This window comes from Megalops cyprinoides, chromosome 15 (assembly GCF_013368585.1).
Source record: "Megalops cyprinoides isolate fMegCyp1 chromosome 15, fMegCyp1.pri, whole genome shotgun sequence".
Classification (NCBI taxonomy): Eukaryota; Metazoa; Chordata; class Actinopteri; order Elopiformes; family Megalopidae; genus Megalops; species Megalops cyprinoides.
Genome location: NC_050597.1, coordinates 8625939 through 8642182, shown reverse-complemented (window position 1 = coordinate 8642182; position 16244 = coordinate 8625939). Strand labels below are relative to the sequence as shown.

General features: G+C 40.3%; 1 protein-coding gene across 1 annotated transcript; it reads left to right on the top strand.

Moving 5' to 3' along the window:
* The first annotated feature begins 650 nt into the window (after positions 1–650).
* LOC118790142 (inositol polyphosphate multikinase-like) lies at positions 651–14811 on the top strand. Its single transcript, XM_036546977.1, has 6 exons — positions 651–1379; positions 3704–3789; positions 7007–7103; positions 8366–8538; positions 12839–12920; positions 13725–14811. Exons 1-6 carry the CDS (start codon positions 1172–1174, stop codon positions 14282–14284), a joined length of 1206 nt encoding a protein of 401 aa, XP_036402870.1. The 5' UTR covers positions 651–1171; the 3' UTR covers positions 14285–14811.
* Positions 14812–16244: the final 1433 nt, after the last annotated feature.

Here is a 16244-nt window from a genome sequence, read left to right as displayed (position 1 = left end):
GCACTCTGCATCAAACAGCTCATTTCGTATATACACGGTGTATGTTTAAGGCAAGTGAGGGGGACCATCTTCAGAAAAAAAAAAAAAAAACAGTCACGACTGCAACAAAAACACTATTTTCCCTGTTTAGTTCATACGGTGTGTGTCACATATTTAAAAGTACAGCTATCTCCAGACAGAAAACTTCGGAAATACGATCGCGTACAACTTGTCGAAGATATAGAGTTAACATCTCGATCGTAACCACCATCTTTGGAATCCATCGCGTTGGTGTTGCGACAGTAGGGGAAATAAAGTCATTAGGTTTGTTACGACAGTACTGGAAATGCCGCAAATATGCTATGTGCAAGTTGTGTGTTTGAATAGCTCGTTTTATATTGAATTCGTGGACTAAATCACAAACTGGAAAGTAGTATTTAAACGTTCTTCAATTTCTGCCTGTCTTGAAAGGGCTAGACATAACTGTAGCTCGGTTAGCTATCTAACGTTTACGATTTGTTTGGCGGTGGATTCGCTGTGGAACGATGAACTCACACTCGTCTGTAATAGTATTGCAGATCTGCAACTAGGTAGCTTTAGATCCGTTAATATTAGCTAGAAAGCTAGCTTAGCTCGCCTGACTAGCCTGCAATCAAGATGCAAGCTATGGTTAGCTTCGCGAAAGCCACAATCAAACGACAGTATAATGATTGTGGTCAGTATTCAAACACTTCGACTGTTCTTCGTTGACGCGAAACCTTTGATTGATCATTTGCTAGTCTAGTTGGGGAGGAGAGACAGCATTCCCCAGTGAGGAAGTGGGATGTGGCCGGACTGGATGTTGTGCTGGTGCTTAAGAAGTGAAAAATCACAGGCAGTGTCAGAGTGAGCTTGGGATCTCAAACCCCCACCTTACTAGCAGCGAAAAAGCCAGCGAGATAGCTACATATATCTCATAGTTGTAACTATAGACTTGAGTTCAGGTGTCTGATGACTGAACGCTACAACATTTATGTCTAGCTAGACAGCAAAATGAAGACTCGTTTTGTCTTCATCGATTATGTGTTGTGGGGGTCCTGCTTGTCGTATAATTTTGCATGTATTTTAATATACGTGTGATATGATATTCCACTTCAGTCTTTTTTTTAACGAGGTGGCATTAGCTAGCTAGCTAGCTAGTTAACTCAAACCCATGCTTCAAATTTCAACTCGGCACCAGATCATGGACTCATCTCTTGCGCTCGGAAGACTGGAGATCAAAAGTTCAGTAAGACAGGAGAGTGACCACTGTGGACCTGCGAATGAGAAAAACCTTCAGGACGGACCACAAGCGCAACTGAATGGATGCGTACCACTCTCTCATCAGGTAGCAGGTCACAAATATGGAGTTGATAAAGTAGGTCAGTATCAAAACTATGCTTTGAATTTGAATGTGCTAACATGCTTTTTTTTATCTGCATGCATATTTAATTTCATAACTTATAATAGAACTCAGTTGAAGGGTCCATTCATCAAAACAGAAGCATATCCACAATTTGTGAATACAATTTGTGCACACAGCAGCCTCACTGTATTATTGCCACGACACCGGTAATATTGGAGAGCGATAGTCAGTAAACAAATGGTAGTAAATACCAAAAATACAATGTTTGTAGATTAATAAACTGAATAATAGTTGGTGCGATTCACTGATGACTTAGCTGTTGTACCAACCTGTGTCTGGCCCTGTTTGGAGTTAATATTAGGTCAAAGTCCAGGTTTGCAAGATAACCTGGCTTTTTGAAGTGCATCGACTCAGGTTTGTTTCTCTCACTAACAAAGTAGCACACAGTCTGTAAATTACTCTGTATCCCGGTTACTGACAGTCTGATAACGTCACTCAAATTGAGACAATGACATTATCTGTTCACTTGTTAGTTGTCACTCAAGGACATTGATATCGTTGTAAGACACCATGATATAGACAGTTCATTGCACTCGCAAATGTATTAGTTACCGTCGCCATGGTAGACAACAACGGTTTGCAGATTTCAGAGCAGAATTTAAATTTGCCCCCCATTGCCAGGCTTGTCGGTGCACAACCGCGCGTGTCTTATCTGTACAGCAGCGTTTAATGAAATGTACTGATGAATTTAGTTATTTTCAAACAACATAAAATATACTCTCACCACCAAGTATTTAATTTTAGGCTAATTTATGACCCTTATTATTTTGATAGGGATATTGTGGAAATATATGCATATGCATACCCATTATACATGGTATAGCTTATTTCAGTGAAGACTTGTGCACTCATTCAGAGCTGAAGTTTCACTTGAGAAACTCCCCCTTGTATGAGTAGAAAGGGTTGTGCTGTCCTGATAAGGGGAAATTATTATACCACATTATCATAGAAGTGACAGTGCTGTAAAAACAGTAGTACTGTTTCATATGAAACTGTTGTTTTTTGGGTCAGTAAAAAACCTGAAAGCCCAGTGTCAGCTGGAACAAAAGGGAATATTTTCAATCCACTGTGCAGAGAACATATGATTTTGAATTTCAGGTTGTATCTTATCTAGATAACCAATTCTTAATGAGTTTCATGCCCTTCCCACACACCAAAATATGCATGAATGTGGAAGAGCCTCTCTAACAGGTTTGTGGCCTTGTTTCCACAGTGGCCACATAACCTGCATGTGCAAATTACCCTGAGGAGTTTATGAACAGCTTGCTCTGCCATTCAACCCAACCCCTCCCTGTTTTACTGGGGCAATCACAGTTCGGCTGAACTCAGCTTCACAGTCCATCTGTTACTGTATACCTGATCCAGGTGCTATACCTAATCAAAGTGGTTGCTATTAATAGCTTTTAGAACACAGTTCTGATCTGGGGCATGGTGAATACTTCAGAGTTCTCCCAGTTGTCTTTATTGTAATTGGCAAAGCAAGGTCAAGATATATTAATTCAGATCACTTGGAAGGAAATGGACACGAAAACTTTTTTTTTTTGTCTTAAGTGTGGTGGTAGGAAGTTGGATGTTGGATACTATTGTGAATGAGTGTTTAGGCATGTCCTTGGAAAGGCCATTGCCCAAGGAAGGTTCTTGATATGGGTGATCTCTTGCAGTAGGTTTCTAGTGCAAGCAACCCAGTGTAGATTGTTCCTGTTTGTGTGGGGTCAATTATTAGTGCATTGCTCTGGTACCTGACATCCTCCTTATTACACATGGTTTTTCAAAGGGGTTCACAGTTTAGGCCTGCTGATAGTTCTGTAATCCTGTCTAATGTGTAATGTCACTGGCAACTCATTTTACAGGGAAACTTGCGTTGCAAATGTTTTAACATATTATCCATTTGTACAGATAGATATGTAAATGAAATAATTTAGGTTAAGTACTTGGGATCTGCTGTTTACATGTTCAGTGCCTCAGTCATGACACCACACCATGTTACTGTGCAAGGAGGAAGGCTTTACATTATCCCACCAGCAGGCTAGCATATTGGTAAGGTGCAGGACTCGTAACCAAAAGGTTGCTGGTTCGATTCACCACTGAGGCTCTGCTGCTGTACCCTTGGGCAAGGTACTTAACCCACAATTGCCTCAGTAAACATGCAGCTGTATAAATGGATAACTTGTAAAAATTATAACATATGCAAGTTGTTCTGGATAAGAGTATCTGCTAAATGACTGTAATGTAATCCTTAAATCTGACAATATGGTGCAATAACCTATTGTCTGCCAACAGGTATTCTGCAGCATCCGGATGGCACTGTTCTGAAGCAGCTGCAGCCCCCTCCTCGAGGTCTGAGGGAAATGCAGTTCTATAGCAAGGTACCCTATGAGCACCTCACTCTGTCTGTTCTCTAATGTCTTATTTTACGTGGTGCACCTCATCTGAGAGGGAGTTAAACACAGTTCCAGTGGTTTTCATTCTACTATAGTCTGATATATGTACTAATTCATTTGGTGTGATGCCTGAGGTTTTAGGTTTCGTCTCCTTTTTTGGAGTCTCTGTCACATTGTTTTCTCAGGCTTTTCTGGCTTGTTTGAAAGTATAATTCACCACGTATTTATAAATGCATTTGTATACTTTCTTGATATCTTTACCAATTCTATGGTCATCAAAGTCTAATGCAAACCCAAGATTGCTGGTTCTGTTGTGCTTTTATAAACTGGTAGTTTCTAGTGCGACAAGTAGTTATGCATATGGTTTGATAAAATGCAGTTTTATGTCCTTACCTTCCAACCTAGGTATGGTTTGAACGCAAGTTAAATGTTTCAGACAAAACATGTAGCCTTTGTTACCACTCATAACAGCACATTAACAATTAAGCTTCAGTAACTGAGCAGAAAACTGTGACTTTGTATAGAAGACATGTATACTAAACTTAAAATACTGCTCACTGTACTACTGGGAACAGCATTAACCTGGCTGCTTGTAGTTGTAGTTGAAAGTGCAAAAGCACACTGTAACACCCAACCGTTCTGACATCTCAATGACACATTAGCTCTCCGGGTTCATAATCATGAATGTCATTTATCCAGATAGTTCACTGTCTGTGTGTTGGACAATATGAGCTGTGATTTCTATGATACTGTAGCAAGTAAGGGGAAAGCAACTTACGCTTACTATAGCGGCTATATTGAGTCCTGTCAGATAAAGGCAATCAGAATCCCCCTTGGAAAACCATCATAATGCTGACCAGTGTGCAGCCAGTTCTAGCTGATGAGATCTCGGCAGTTCTGCTCTCTCCTTTGTGCGACTGAAAAGAGAGAAATGGCACAAGCTAAATGACATTTCAAGAGACCTCGGGCGTGGTGGCGAGTTACAGACCCGAGAGACCACGGGAGGAGCATGTTAGTGACAACGCTCTGCTTAGAGCTGACTTAATCAAAAATCATCCCTTGCCAAACACCAAAGCAGTGCTTATCATGCTCTCTGCCACAGTTGACAACTCACAGCAGGGGCTTTTTATCTGCTGGAAGGAAGGAACTTAGACAGATTTAAAGGGGTTATTTAGCCAGCTCTCACGAGAAAACCCAACCCCTGCTCATTTCGCACATGGGTCACTTCTTCCTAGAACTGTCTGTGTTTGTTTTACTGGTTCTTCCTTGTTTGCTCTCCAGTCTGGGTGTTTTATAGTGTGCCTCGAGGAATTCACTCAGTCTAGACTGAATTCTACACGACTTAAACAATCTTACATGAATAGTGTCCATGTGTCTGTATTTCTATCATTTGGGGCCACAGTCTTCCATTTTGTCAGGTAAAGGCATGGAAGGGTGACACCAAATATATCTGAGTTTGTTTCCAGGGGGGTGTCTCCTTAATTTTTGTGTGCATTTGCCAGTCTGATTTTGCATTGGTTGACATGTGCAATGACACCAAAATGGGGTGTTACTGTCACTATTGAAGCTCAGTTATTTTATTGACATTACAATCAATGTAGGGGCTCAATGTGATCAGTGTGGATGAGTTATTTTTATAACCATACAAACCAAATTACAGTTGTTATTGAGAGTTGTCATGAAAAAAAATCTAGCAACAATACATTTCCTTTTACTTTTTGCTTTACAGCACCACTCAAATTGTGGTGTGTGTTTCAAATTCATGAAAATGTTTTTAGCATGTGCAATGGGTATGTTTAACATGTGTGTTCAACATCATTTATTGAACACTGCTTGAAATCGAGTGGACAGAATTTGGGTCACAGTTATGCAAACCAGATCACCATGTTTATAAATTGAAATCCCTTAGACCAATAGCAAGCTTTCAGTGTTATGCCAGTGTGTCAAGTAATATATGAATATGAATATGAATATACTGCCAAAACCTGCCTCTTACAATGATTAATAAAGTTGGTTAGGAGTTTATTATCTGGTTAGCAGCTAGCTAAGCTGAAGCTAAGTAATTACGTAGCAAACAACAAAAACTTAACTATAAACACTATAGTAAATGTATAATTAATAATAAATAAATTTTGTGTAATTTTGTGTAGCACCATTTGGATGGCTATGTGTGATAGTTTTTTATGGGCTACCCAAAAGTACAATAGCTATGTTCACCTTCTCCTCCTCCATGCCACATTATGTGCCCATACCACTGAAAGGTAAGACATTGAAAAGAAAAAACCTGAAAATACGAATACTTTTTGTGAACTCGTCAATACTTTTCACTTGAGAATGCAAGTGGCGTCGAACTGGAAAATACCACGAGGAAATCTGGATGTTTCTAAACTCGCAGTGATTTCACGAGACAATGTAACATACTACAAATGTAATCATTAATGGTGGCATACTGGGTACTACAGTGAAAAATAGCATGCAGTATACAGTATATACTTGTGTAGTATGCAGTACACAGTATGCAGTAGGTGTTTTCGAATACAGCCACTGCGATTTCTGCAGCGTACTTTTTGCGTCATATCCTGCCTCCTGCATGCTCTACCCAGGCACCACCCCTTGCCTTAACCAAACGGAGTAGGTGAGAACGCGTCTGACGCGGACAATCTCCTGTTGCGTGCTACATGTGTGAAAGGGCAACTCCGGACAATGTCCGGACCTGATTCTGCGGACATTATCCGGAGTTCATATGTGAAAACGGCTGAGCTGTGCTTCTTAGCTGAGCTTCTCTGACTTTATGTTCATGGGACACCACCTTGACTGGAAGCCACACCCTCTTGTGATCCTACAGTTCATTAGGAAAATAATTAACAAACGATTTTCTGGTACTCTCCCTCTGCATATGGAGGCTGTGCCAACTAATTACATATTGTGTAGGAAAGTCACCAGGTTAATTGTTCCTGTCTATTTGGCTACATGAGCTAATACTGAGTGTTGTATTAGTCCAAGCCAGATTGGACTAAAACAATTGCATTCATTTGCTGTCATTTACCGTCACCTTTGACACAGTACAGTTACATGTTTATCTCACCGTGCAGAGGTTTCTAATCGCTTCTAGTAGCGTTGTTAGTCATCAGTGGTATTTATTTATCGATTGGTACAGACAATTCCATTACAGTTAGCATTGATTCCTGTTTGTTTTCTGTAGGTTTTTTCAGAGGACTGCAGCAACCCATGCCTTCTAGACCTTCAGTGTTTTCTCCCAACTTACTATGGCACCTGGTCTTCACCGGAGACACCTAATGGTAAAGTTAGGCCACAGAGCCCTTTGGGATGTAAACCGTAGGAGGATCATTTTTTGACTGTTTCAACTGCAGTGAGCTGAAAGGCTGTCACATTCAGCTTTGAAATCAAGTAAAATTAGTTTCAGTACCACACCATACACAGAAATTACTGAATTACTTTGTCAAAATGACATACTGACAGTTTCTGCAATGCTGCCAGTGAGTTATGTAGCAGGTGACTGCTGCCATTCTAATGACATACTTTCATGCTTTTGGAAAAATATTTCATTAGCACCTCTGTGGGTCAAATCAAATCCCATTATACCAACGCCCATTAAAATGGGGACTTGGTATATATATGGGACTTCATGTTTTGAAGAGTTATGAATATTTTACCATTGAATCCTTGTTACCTTTCTTCATTGCTATTTAAAGAGTGTATTTACCTCCTGAGTCGTTCTTCTTAACTGTAGCATGTCTTCATCATTCAGGCCTCACCTCTGGCATGTTAAAGCCTTCAGGGTTGATCTTTTACAAGTCTTATCTTTATAACCTCTGAAGCCCTTTATCCCAGTGCTTTTCTTTGTCTCTGATTGTTAAAGAATAACCAAGTGCATCTCCCTGAGTAAAGAGTGTATATTGATCTTCAGCTTTTGCTTGTTTTGGAGATGTCCCTTTGGCCTTAGATTTACACCACAAAAGGCCTTTGAAATGCATCTGTAATAAATAGTCTGGGAAGACAATATACACAATGTGGGTGTATCATTACACAACTCCAAAAATGTTCACGTGACAGACTTTGTCTTTTATTTGGTGGCTAACCAATGGATAACTTGTCAGGACAAAAAATGTATGTATATATAAAAAAATCACTGTCTGCACTCCACCGGTAGTGTAACAGTGAGCTGACTTGTTAATTTATTGCTTTTACTACTGAGCTCTTTTTGAGAAAATGCACCAAAAAAGGAATGCTCATTGCTTGTGTTCTTTTAGTTTTCAGCAGTGAATGCTTAGAATGAACAAGTATGTTTGTTGTTTCTCAGTTGTAAACATTTCACATTCGGTCCATACTGCCGCTTTGTCCAACTCGGGCAATAGCTGTTAAGTATGGCAGCAGCATTGTATGTCATGTGCACTTTGACTAGTACATACGAGGTTGCTCTCAGTGACCTGTTAGAAGCTCTCTATGCTGTCCAAGTCTCTGAGTTAGAGCGCTGTGGTTGAATTCTGCCCTCTGTCTCTCTGTCTCTCCCCGCGATCTCCTCCTGACTGCGCAAACGCAGATATGTACCTGAAGCTGGAGGATGTGACGCGCAGGTTTGTCAAACCATGTATCATGGATGTGAAGATCGGCCAGAGGAGCTACGACCCCTTTGCCTCCCAGGAGAAGCGAGAGCAGCAGATTAAGAAGTACCCTCTGATGGAGGAGATTGGCTTCCTGGTCCTGGGCATGAGAGTGAGTATCCACTCCTCCTCAACTGGAAAAAGCGTTCTCTTAGTTATTATACATTCTTATAAGGAGGGAAGGTATCTGTACATTTACTGCCACTGGATCACGGCTTGTTAGGGTCCCCCTAGTATAGCAAGTGTCCCAGTATTTTTCTGACAACTTTTTTACTTGACATTATTGATCAGAAAATTGTGAACTGCACAATATGTGTTGGCAAATGGTTATTGGGCAACCTATTAGCTGGATAAAGATAGTCCTCTCCAATACGCAACACAAAATGCGGGGTGGGGGGAGTTGCAATGGTAGCAAGAGAAGCTTAGCTGTGGAGGCTGTGTGCCACAGGGCCACTGTGTCCATGAATCTCATTTCCAAAGGTCTCCAGTGCTTGGTTGCAGTTGATCCTCTACAAATTTGTAAGAGAAGGTTGGTTTCTTGGCCTCTGTGTGTATAATATGAATGTATTGGTTTTTGGCAAGAGCGGTTCCCCCAAGGTCAAACAATGGTCATTTCACTGTTAAGCAAATACCGTTCCCACCACAGAGCCTATTGAGAGTTGCAATAGCCTGTGTTTACAGTACTGACAGAGGCAACCCTGTTTGTTTTCTCAAAGGGTGACTTTAGACGGGGTACCTTACAGATGCCCGTATCTTACATGTTATCCTTTTATTCAAGTGGATTTTTACCCAAGCAATTCAGGCTATGTGTCTTGTTCGAGGGTACAAAAGCAGTGCACAGAGAAATGTCACATCTCTCTGCTCCATTTGAAATAACTCAGACTATTAAGAAGACACAAAGGCACATGTGGGATTCACTTATGCTCCTTTTGTGCAGAGAACATCGAGTTGAAAGTGGATTTAACAAAGCTGTTTCCCATCACAAGTGTTACTGTGTAGATAACCTTTCTCCTGCGTGAAAATCACTTCCACACTTGTTGGAATGCTTGTTATTTTTTGCCAATGCTGCTGGATCGACAGTCTCTTTTCACTGCCAGTATCTCAGACAGACAAGAAGGACCAAGAGCAGTGAAACAGGAACAGATAATTTAATGTTGTAGGAATATATTATTATTATTATTATTATTATTATTATGACGACAAAGAAAGAAGATGAAGAAGAAGAAACTTTTTGCAACGTGCAGCCATAGCCTTAACAGCCTTAAAATGAGACCAATACAGTCTGGCTGTTATAATAATTTGACATAAGTAATTTATTTGCTTTAGTTAAATTTCACTGTTATTTTACTTTAAAAACTCTTCATCTCCCTTGTGATGAAATGCCGGCAGCCACACTATGGGTATCAAGTGAAGTAGGGGTCAGCATGTAAGTGTTCCTTACACACGCAGATATTTATGACATAATTTTCTTTGAAGTTGTTACATTATCAGTAAAAAAATTATGAATAATGCAATAACCATTATTATTTTATCTGTTCAACAACTTTACTGCACTATCCAGTTTTATTAATTGCAAAATGTATTACATTATAAAAAGTTATTATCCAGAGTTATTATATTGCCATCTGTTACACTGCTAACAAATTCACTGCCTCTCTGACTTCCACAGCAAGGCCACTCCCAGAAGGCGGTGGTGCTTGATATTGGCACCTAGAACATCTGCTAAGGACTGTCTCTGTAGGCGGCAACTATTCCTCATAAAGTACCTCCCCCCTGCTATTTTGTATTCATATGAGCGCAAGTTTTGCAGAAATTTGGCTTTTGCAGAAATACAAATTATACCAATAGAGTTCAAGGAAGTTGAGTGGGATCACAAATCCACTGTTGTTATGCATATAAGGCTCTCAGGGTGCGGTGACGGGTAGAATGTACAGTAATCATTGGTTTAGCCTCCACATGGATAAGGTGACAGCTTGTTTGAATGAGAATATTCATATGAGATACTCAGCTGTGAATGGTTGCATATGCAGGGAGAGGCCTGTCCCGGGACACTCTATACAGCATTGAATTGGGGCATTAGTGTTCTGACACGTTTGAATTATTGCTTATGCCACGTTTACAATAATGCTTTGCTAGAGGAAGGTGATCAATCAAGACGCAAGGGGAAAATCGCAAGAACAACTCTCGCCCTCTGAGAAACAGCTGCTATTTCAGCCATTTTCACCCCCAGCCATTTTTCAACATTTCCAATTGTTTCGTACAGAAAACAAAGCGCTGAGATAACAGAAAAGCAATCCCCCACACACACGCCCCCGCAGTCTGGCCAGATACAGCCCTATCTCCACCGACCGGTCCTAAATCTGTCCGCAGCCTTCAGTGGCAAAACTCCAGTGAGTGGCTGCTCTCAGTGTGAAGTAGTCCTGTATTGATATTTTCAGTGTTCTGTTATTTGTCTTATAGATGTTTTTATCCTTGTTTTGCGGAGTTGGCTGTAGAACACAAAGCCGCTCTCGTCGCAGTGCCGGTGATGAGATACACAAGAAAATACTGCTGTCATATGCTCCCAGCGCCCTACAGTAACCTTTTCGTTTCCCCACTTCATTGTGGGTACGTTAGCACAATGGAAATAGGCCTTTTCACTTTTTAGAAAGGCCCGTGTCTCTTTTTTGTTGAGAGGTTAATTGTACGACTGAATGCTGTAGATCTGGATTTTTCAACCTTTTGTGAGGCTGGAGCAACACACAGCGAGATGAATGCTGACAGAACCCCCTCCAGACACATCACAGTCGCTTCTGTAAGGAAGCAGCAAGCTGCTATTATGTATTATCTGCCATTTTGTCAAGTTTATGGGAATGTACACGCTGTAGAAAAGGGCAGCGCAGCCCTCAGGTAAAGACTGACAGATGTTGGTTTGATGACCCACAGTGCGAGTGGGTCTATGTCTTTCTGACTTTACATATGAGATGTTGCTCTGACCTGTTGCAAATCGCTACCCAGTATGTACTCATGGTCCCTGCCAGACTGCTGGTTCATGTAGATATCTGTGGTAATCCTACTAGATAAAGTTACTGAACACTGACATTTCTGGTCAACCAACTAGTATACAAGTCTGGATAAAAACCCATTTTACAGTACAAATGGTTATTAAGATGAGGTCAGCTTTGGAGTCACAGGAAAATATCATTTCCTCTTCTGTGCTCTGTCTGTTTTACTGTTTTACAGTAGGCCTCACAGTGATTGGACTCTTAAGATCCATGCGATGAACTGATATATTTTTCATGACATTCCATTGTTAATATTTCACCTTTTCCAAGGGTGAGGGAATCATTTTCAATTTCATCCCCACTGACCCTGGGTTTTCTTTTTTTTTTTTTAATGATTATTTATCATTCTGTTTGTAAAAATGCACTTTAACAAAGCAATTGTGATTCATTGATTGACATCTGGTGTTGTAGTGCTGCATTGATGTTACACCATTCTCTATCTTGCTGTGGTACAGTATCTTTCTACTTTATTAGTTAATTACCTTGACCTGTATCATTTACTTGCATATGCTTATGTTGTAATGTGCCCACTAGGGGGGTCTCCTACCTTATTTACAAGAGTCAGAGACTGTGTCTTTCTGAATCCTGAAAACAAGGGAAGTTAAGCTTAATATGTATGTAAGTTTGTCCCTTTGTTTTCCACTTTACATGTACTTTGCATTCATAATTCTTTGATTGTATGGCCATGGTCTTCTTTTAATGTATGTTAGAGGGTAAACTGATTTTTTTTGTCCTCATGTGAGAATGGGTCTTTCCCATGATCCCTTCACCTATGTTTTAATGTTATTTCAAAGCAAGTTTCAGCATAATTACTTTTAATTCCCAATTGCACAATGGTTTTCCTCTATGGAGTGATAAGAGCATAGCTTGTAGGATTTTCTCATGGAAAATGGTAAACAGTTGGGCTGTAAGAGCTTCCTATGACATCTGACAATACGGAGGCGCCTGTCTCTCTCAAACTGTCATTAACGAGAGCTCGACAGTCAGCCCATGGGATTTGGTGATAGACTAATGGAAGAATGCAGCTGGTTTGGTTCTATGGGATGACACAGAACAGATGTCCCCTGTCCACCAAGTTGCCAAGAAACCTCACAGCTCTCTATGCTAAAGCAGTTAGCCAAGACATGTCACAGATATGCCCAGACCAGCACATAGCTAAGAAATCTCACAGGATCTGGCAGACAGTAAAATGGTCTGTCTTACCAGTTGCATATAGGCCTTTAAAGGGTCAATTGAGTAGCAAACAGTAAAAGAATTTGGAAAATGAATGCTTGTTCTCTCTCTCTCTCTCTTTCTCTCTCTCTCTCTCTCTCTCTCTCTCTCTTTCTGTCTGTCTCAAACCCTCCGACTTGCCCCTCTTCCACCTAGATCTACCAGGTGACCTCAGACAGCTACGAAACTTACGACCAGCATTATGGAAGGAGCCTAGTGAAGGACACTCTCAAAGATGGTAGGATACTTCAAACAGTGAAGCATCAGTTGATGACTTTTCAAAAGGACCATTGAAATTACTGTCTCATTCCAAAATCTTAAGTTGACATTGATGTTCCTGAATTGAATACTGCCTTATGTTTGTCAAATGTCTGCATATTGGAAAGCTTTGCTGTTTCGTACTAGTGTCAAAAAAAAGAGTGGCCTTTACTACACTGCGTTGAGCTGTGTTTGCAACAGGGGCCATTTTGAGGTATTGAAATATTTTGCAGTTAAGCATTTGATGAGTGGCAGATTTGAGATTTATTTTGAGCAGTAAGAAGTGCATACTAAATGACTTGTAAATAGTTGTGGACTTGCAGTAAACAGAGATGCTGTATGCTTCACAGCAGGCCTGGATCCTTGTGTTAACTAGCCTTGTCTTGCCTGCAACAGAAGCAGCCATCTGGCTTATTCAAGTGAAAACTGTTGATCCAAAATCTCATTAAGAATTAGAGAAAAAAAGATCACTGCCTGTGAATTGATCTAGAAATGAAAGTGATGGGTGTAGGTAACAGAGCATTTTCTATTGAGTTTGTAATAATCTTTGCCTTCATTATTGCCTACTTCCTCATGTGGTGTGTACTTAATAAAACTAATAAGACCCAGTTACTGTGTAGAATTGTAAGGATGAAACAATACATGCTGTAGAACTTTGTTTTAATCAAACCTGAAAAGCTGAAAAAAATGATGAACATGGAACATAAATGGAAGTATTTTCTCCTATGTGAGAAATAAGTACAGTTCAGTCACTCTCTCCCTGTTACTCTCTCCACCCCTGTAGGTTTAGCCAAATTCTTCCACAACGGGAGCACACTGAGAAAAGACGCCATCTCCGCCAGCATCCAGCGGGTCCGGGAGATCCTGCGGTGGTTTGAGGGCCAGAGTCAGTTCCACTTTTATGCAAGCTCTCTGCTATTTGTGTATGAAGGCAGCCCGTCGGGGAAGACGAACGCCCCCAAAACAGGAAGGGTAAACGGAGGAGTGACAGTGAACAACAACAACATCCGCGGGGTTAGCCCGGCGGAGAACAGCCAGGGCCTCCCCAACACGTCCAGGCTGCAGAAGGGGGACTTCGCTCACAACACGTGTGAATGTCCGCAAGACAACGGCGTACGGAAGTGCGGTCCGCAGATCTCACTACAGCTGCCCAACGGCAACAGCCTCGGCATCCGAAGTGAGATGGAGGAGAGCCCTGGGGGGCCGGGTTTGCTGACGTGCAGTGGCGTGGAAGTGAGGATGATCGACTTTGCCCACGTTTTCCCCAGCAAGATGCCAGACGAAGGCTACATATTCGGACTGAGGAGCTTACTATCAGGATTGCAGCAAATCCTTGACCAATGAGCTCACCGGTTCTCCCTCAGCGTTGGTTCTCTTCTAATGCACTTCTTATTAACTGGGGCCAATTTTAAGCAGAAAAGTTTGGAATAGTCTGCACTATCAGTGGTTCATCACTTCTTTGTAATGCTTAAAGATATGCTTGTTTTTTTTCATTTTAGTCAAGGTTTAGAACCATCTTACTCAGGTAAATTGATTCATACTCATATTTTAATGGTCATGTTGCAGAGTCTTGTCCATGGTAGTTTTCCCTGTTGTGGACTTGCAAACGTCGACTTGCAAACATTTTTATATTGAACTTTTATATTCATCCTTATGTTGAACGGTTTTACAGTTTGGCTTGCACAAGAGAACGTGGCATAAGTTTGCAGAGAGATGGGAGTTAGTGGAACTGTGGTACACTCCTGCTAATAAGAGGTCTCTGTTCTGGAAATGATCCCAAAAATTGACAGAACTACTGATGATTTAATGTATTTTAATGTATTTCCACTAAGTGTAACCAAATAACCAGAAAGCATAGGAAAATACCCTTTTTAAAATGTTCTTTCAATCATGTACTGTATTTTCTGGTATTTTTCTGTGATTCTCTAGAGGTGGTGTGAGTTATTTTTATTGGATATAGATTTTTTTCCTCCCTCATGCCTATTTATTAATAAGGCTTTATGGTATTATTTATCTGTGGTTATTATGGAATATGGTAGGTTTTATTTATTTTTCCCAAACCACAAATTCTCCCTGTTTGTAATGGTGGGAGACAAGCTTCTAATAATGTAATGACTGAGGACAGAAGGCATGTTGTCTGTTGCACAGGATCGCAGTTGTCACATGTGCAAATTCTCCCTTGTCCTCTGTCTGTGGTCATTGCTGAGGGTTAGCTCTCTCTGTAGTTGAACTGGTGGCTCATTGGACTCTTCAGCCTTCTTAGGCCCTCTTTAATTTAAAGTGTTGGAATGCTTGGTTTCACAGCCAGCAGTTTCTGGGCAGTTTTCGGTAGATAGTTTTTTTTTTTAGATTTTAGATAGATGGCTGAAAGAAAGAATTTTCCTAACATTTCTTTCTGAATCGGAGAGCTTCTCCGTGAAGTTATATATAGATATGTAAAGAAAAAGAAATACCCTAATCAACACCAATGTTTGTGCATTCAACTGTCAGACAGTTATTTTTTAACCTTTTAATAAAGTACAGAGGTAGGCATAATATTGAATTTTAAAATAATTAACAGTAAAGTACTAACAACACCAATTAAAATAAGTTTATTTTTCTAGAGGTTCTTTGAGGCTGTACCTACAAATCATTGCAATTGGTTCAAACTAGTTTAGCCACTGTACATATAGAGGCAATAACTGAATTATATGAAGGTGAATAATTTTCCTTCCAAGTTCATATAGGCTATTACTGCCAATGTTATTTTTTTAAGAATGCATTATTTTGTAAAACTGTATAAACTGGATATATAGGATATAGCACAGGAGAAAGTTTATCAGTGGTCATATATATATGTATACTAAAAATATCACTGCCTTATATGTTTGTATTATTGGCCGTATGAATTGACAGTGGTTGTCTGCTTCTGCTCAACAGGAACAAAGTTCAATGGCAGCTGTGTCTGTTATCAGGAAATGTCAAGATAGTGGACTTTTATATTTTAAATAGTTCCTTTTTGTGTTAAAACCTGGCTCTAAAAAATGAAAATGGCCCTAATGTGTTAGATTACAACACTGCAATACCACAGTGTAAAATCCAAAATCTTACTAAAACTATTTGTTTCAGTAAGGAGAAAGTTTAAATGTGTAACCCCTTTTTTTCCAGTGCTCTTACATATTCTGGGAATAACCTAGCAGTTTCCATCGTAACACAATGATTATGTAGTGTGGTCAGCACCTTGGGGGGATGGCTAATGACTATAATGCAATTCTCCATAGCAGCCCTGCTAATTCATGTCTCCTGAGGAGAGCCTAGCCACAGC

Coding starts and splice junctions, on each gene's coding strand:
- LOC118790142 (XM_036546977.1), top strand. CDS start 1,172: ATGCTTCAAATTTCAACTCGGCACCAGATCATGGACTCATCTCTTGCG. Junction 3,790..7,006: donor AAATGCAGTTCTATAGCAAG/GTACCCTATGAG, acceptor TGTTTTCTGTAG/GTTTTTTCAGAGGACTGCAG. Junction 7,104..8,365: donor TTCACCGGAGACACCTAATG/GTAAAGTTAGGC, acceptor GCGCAAACGCAG/ATATGTACCTGAAGCTGGAG.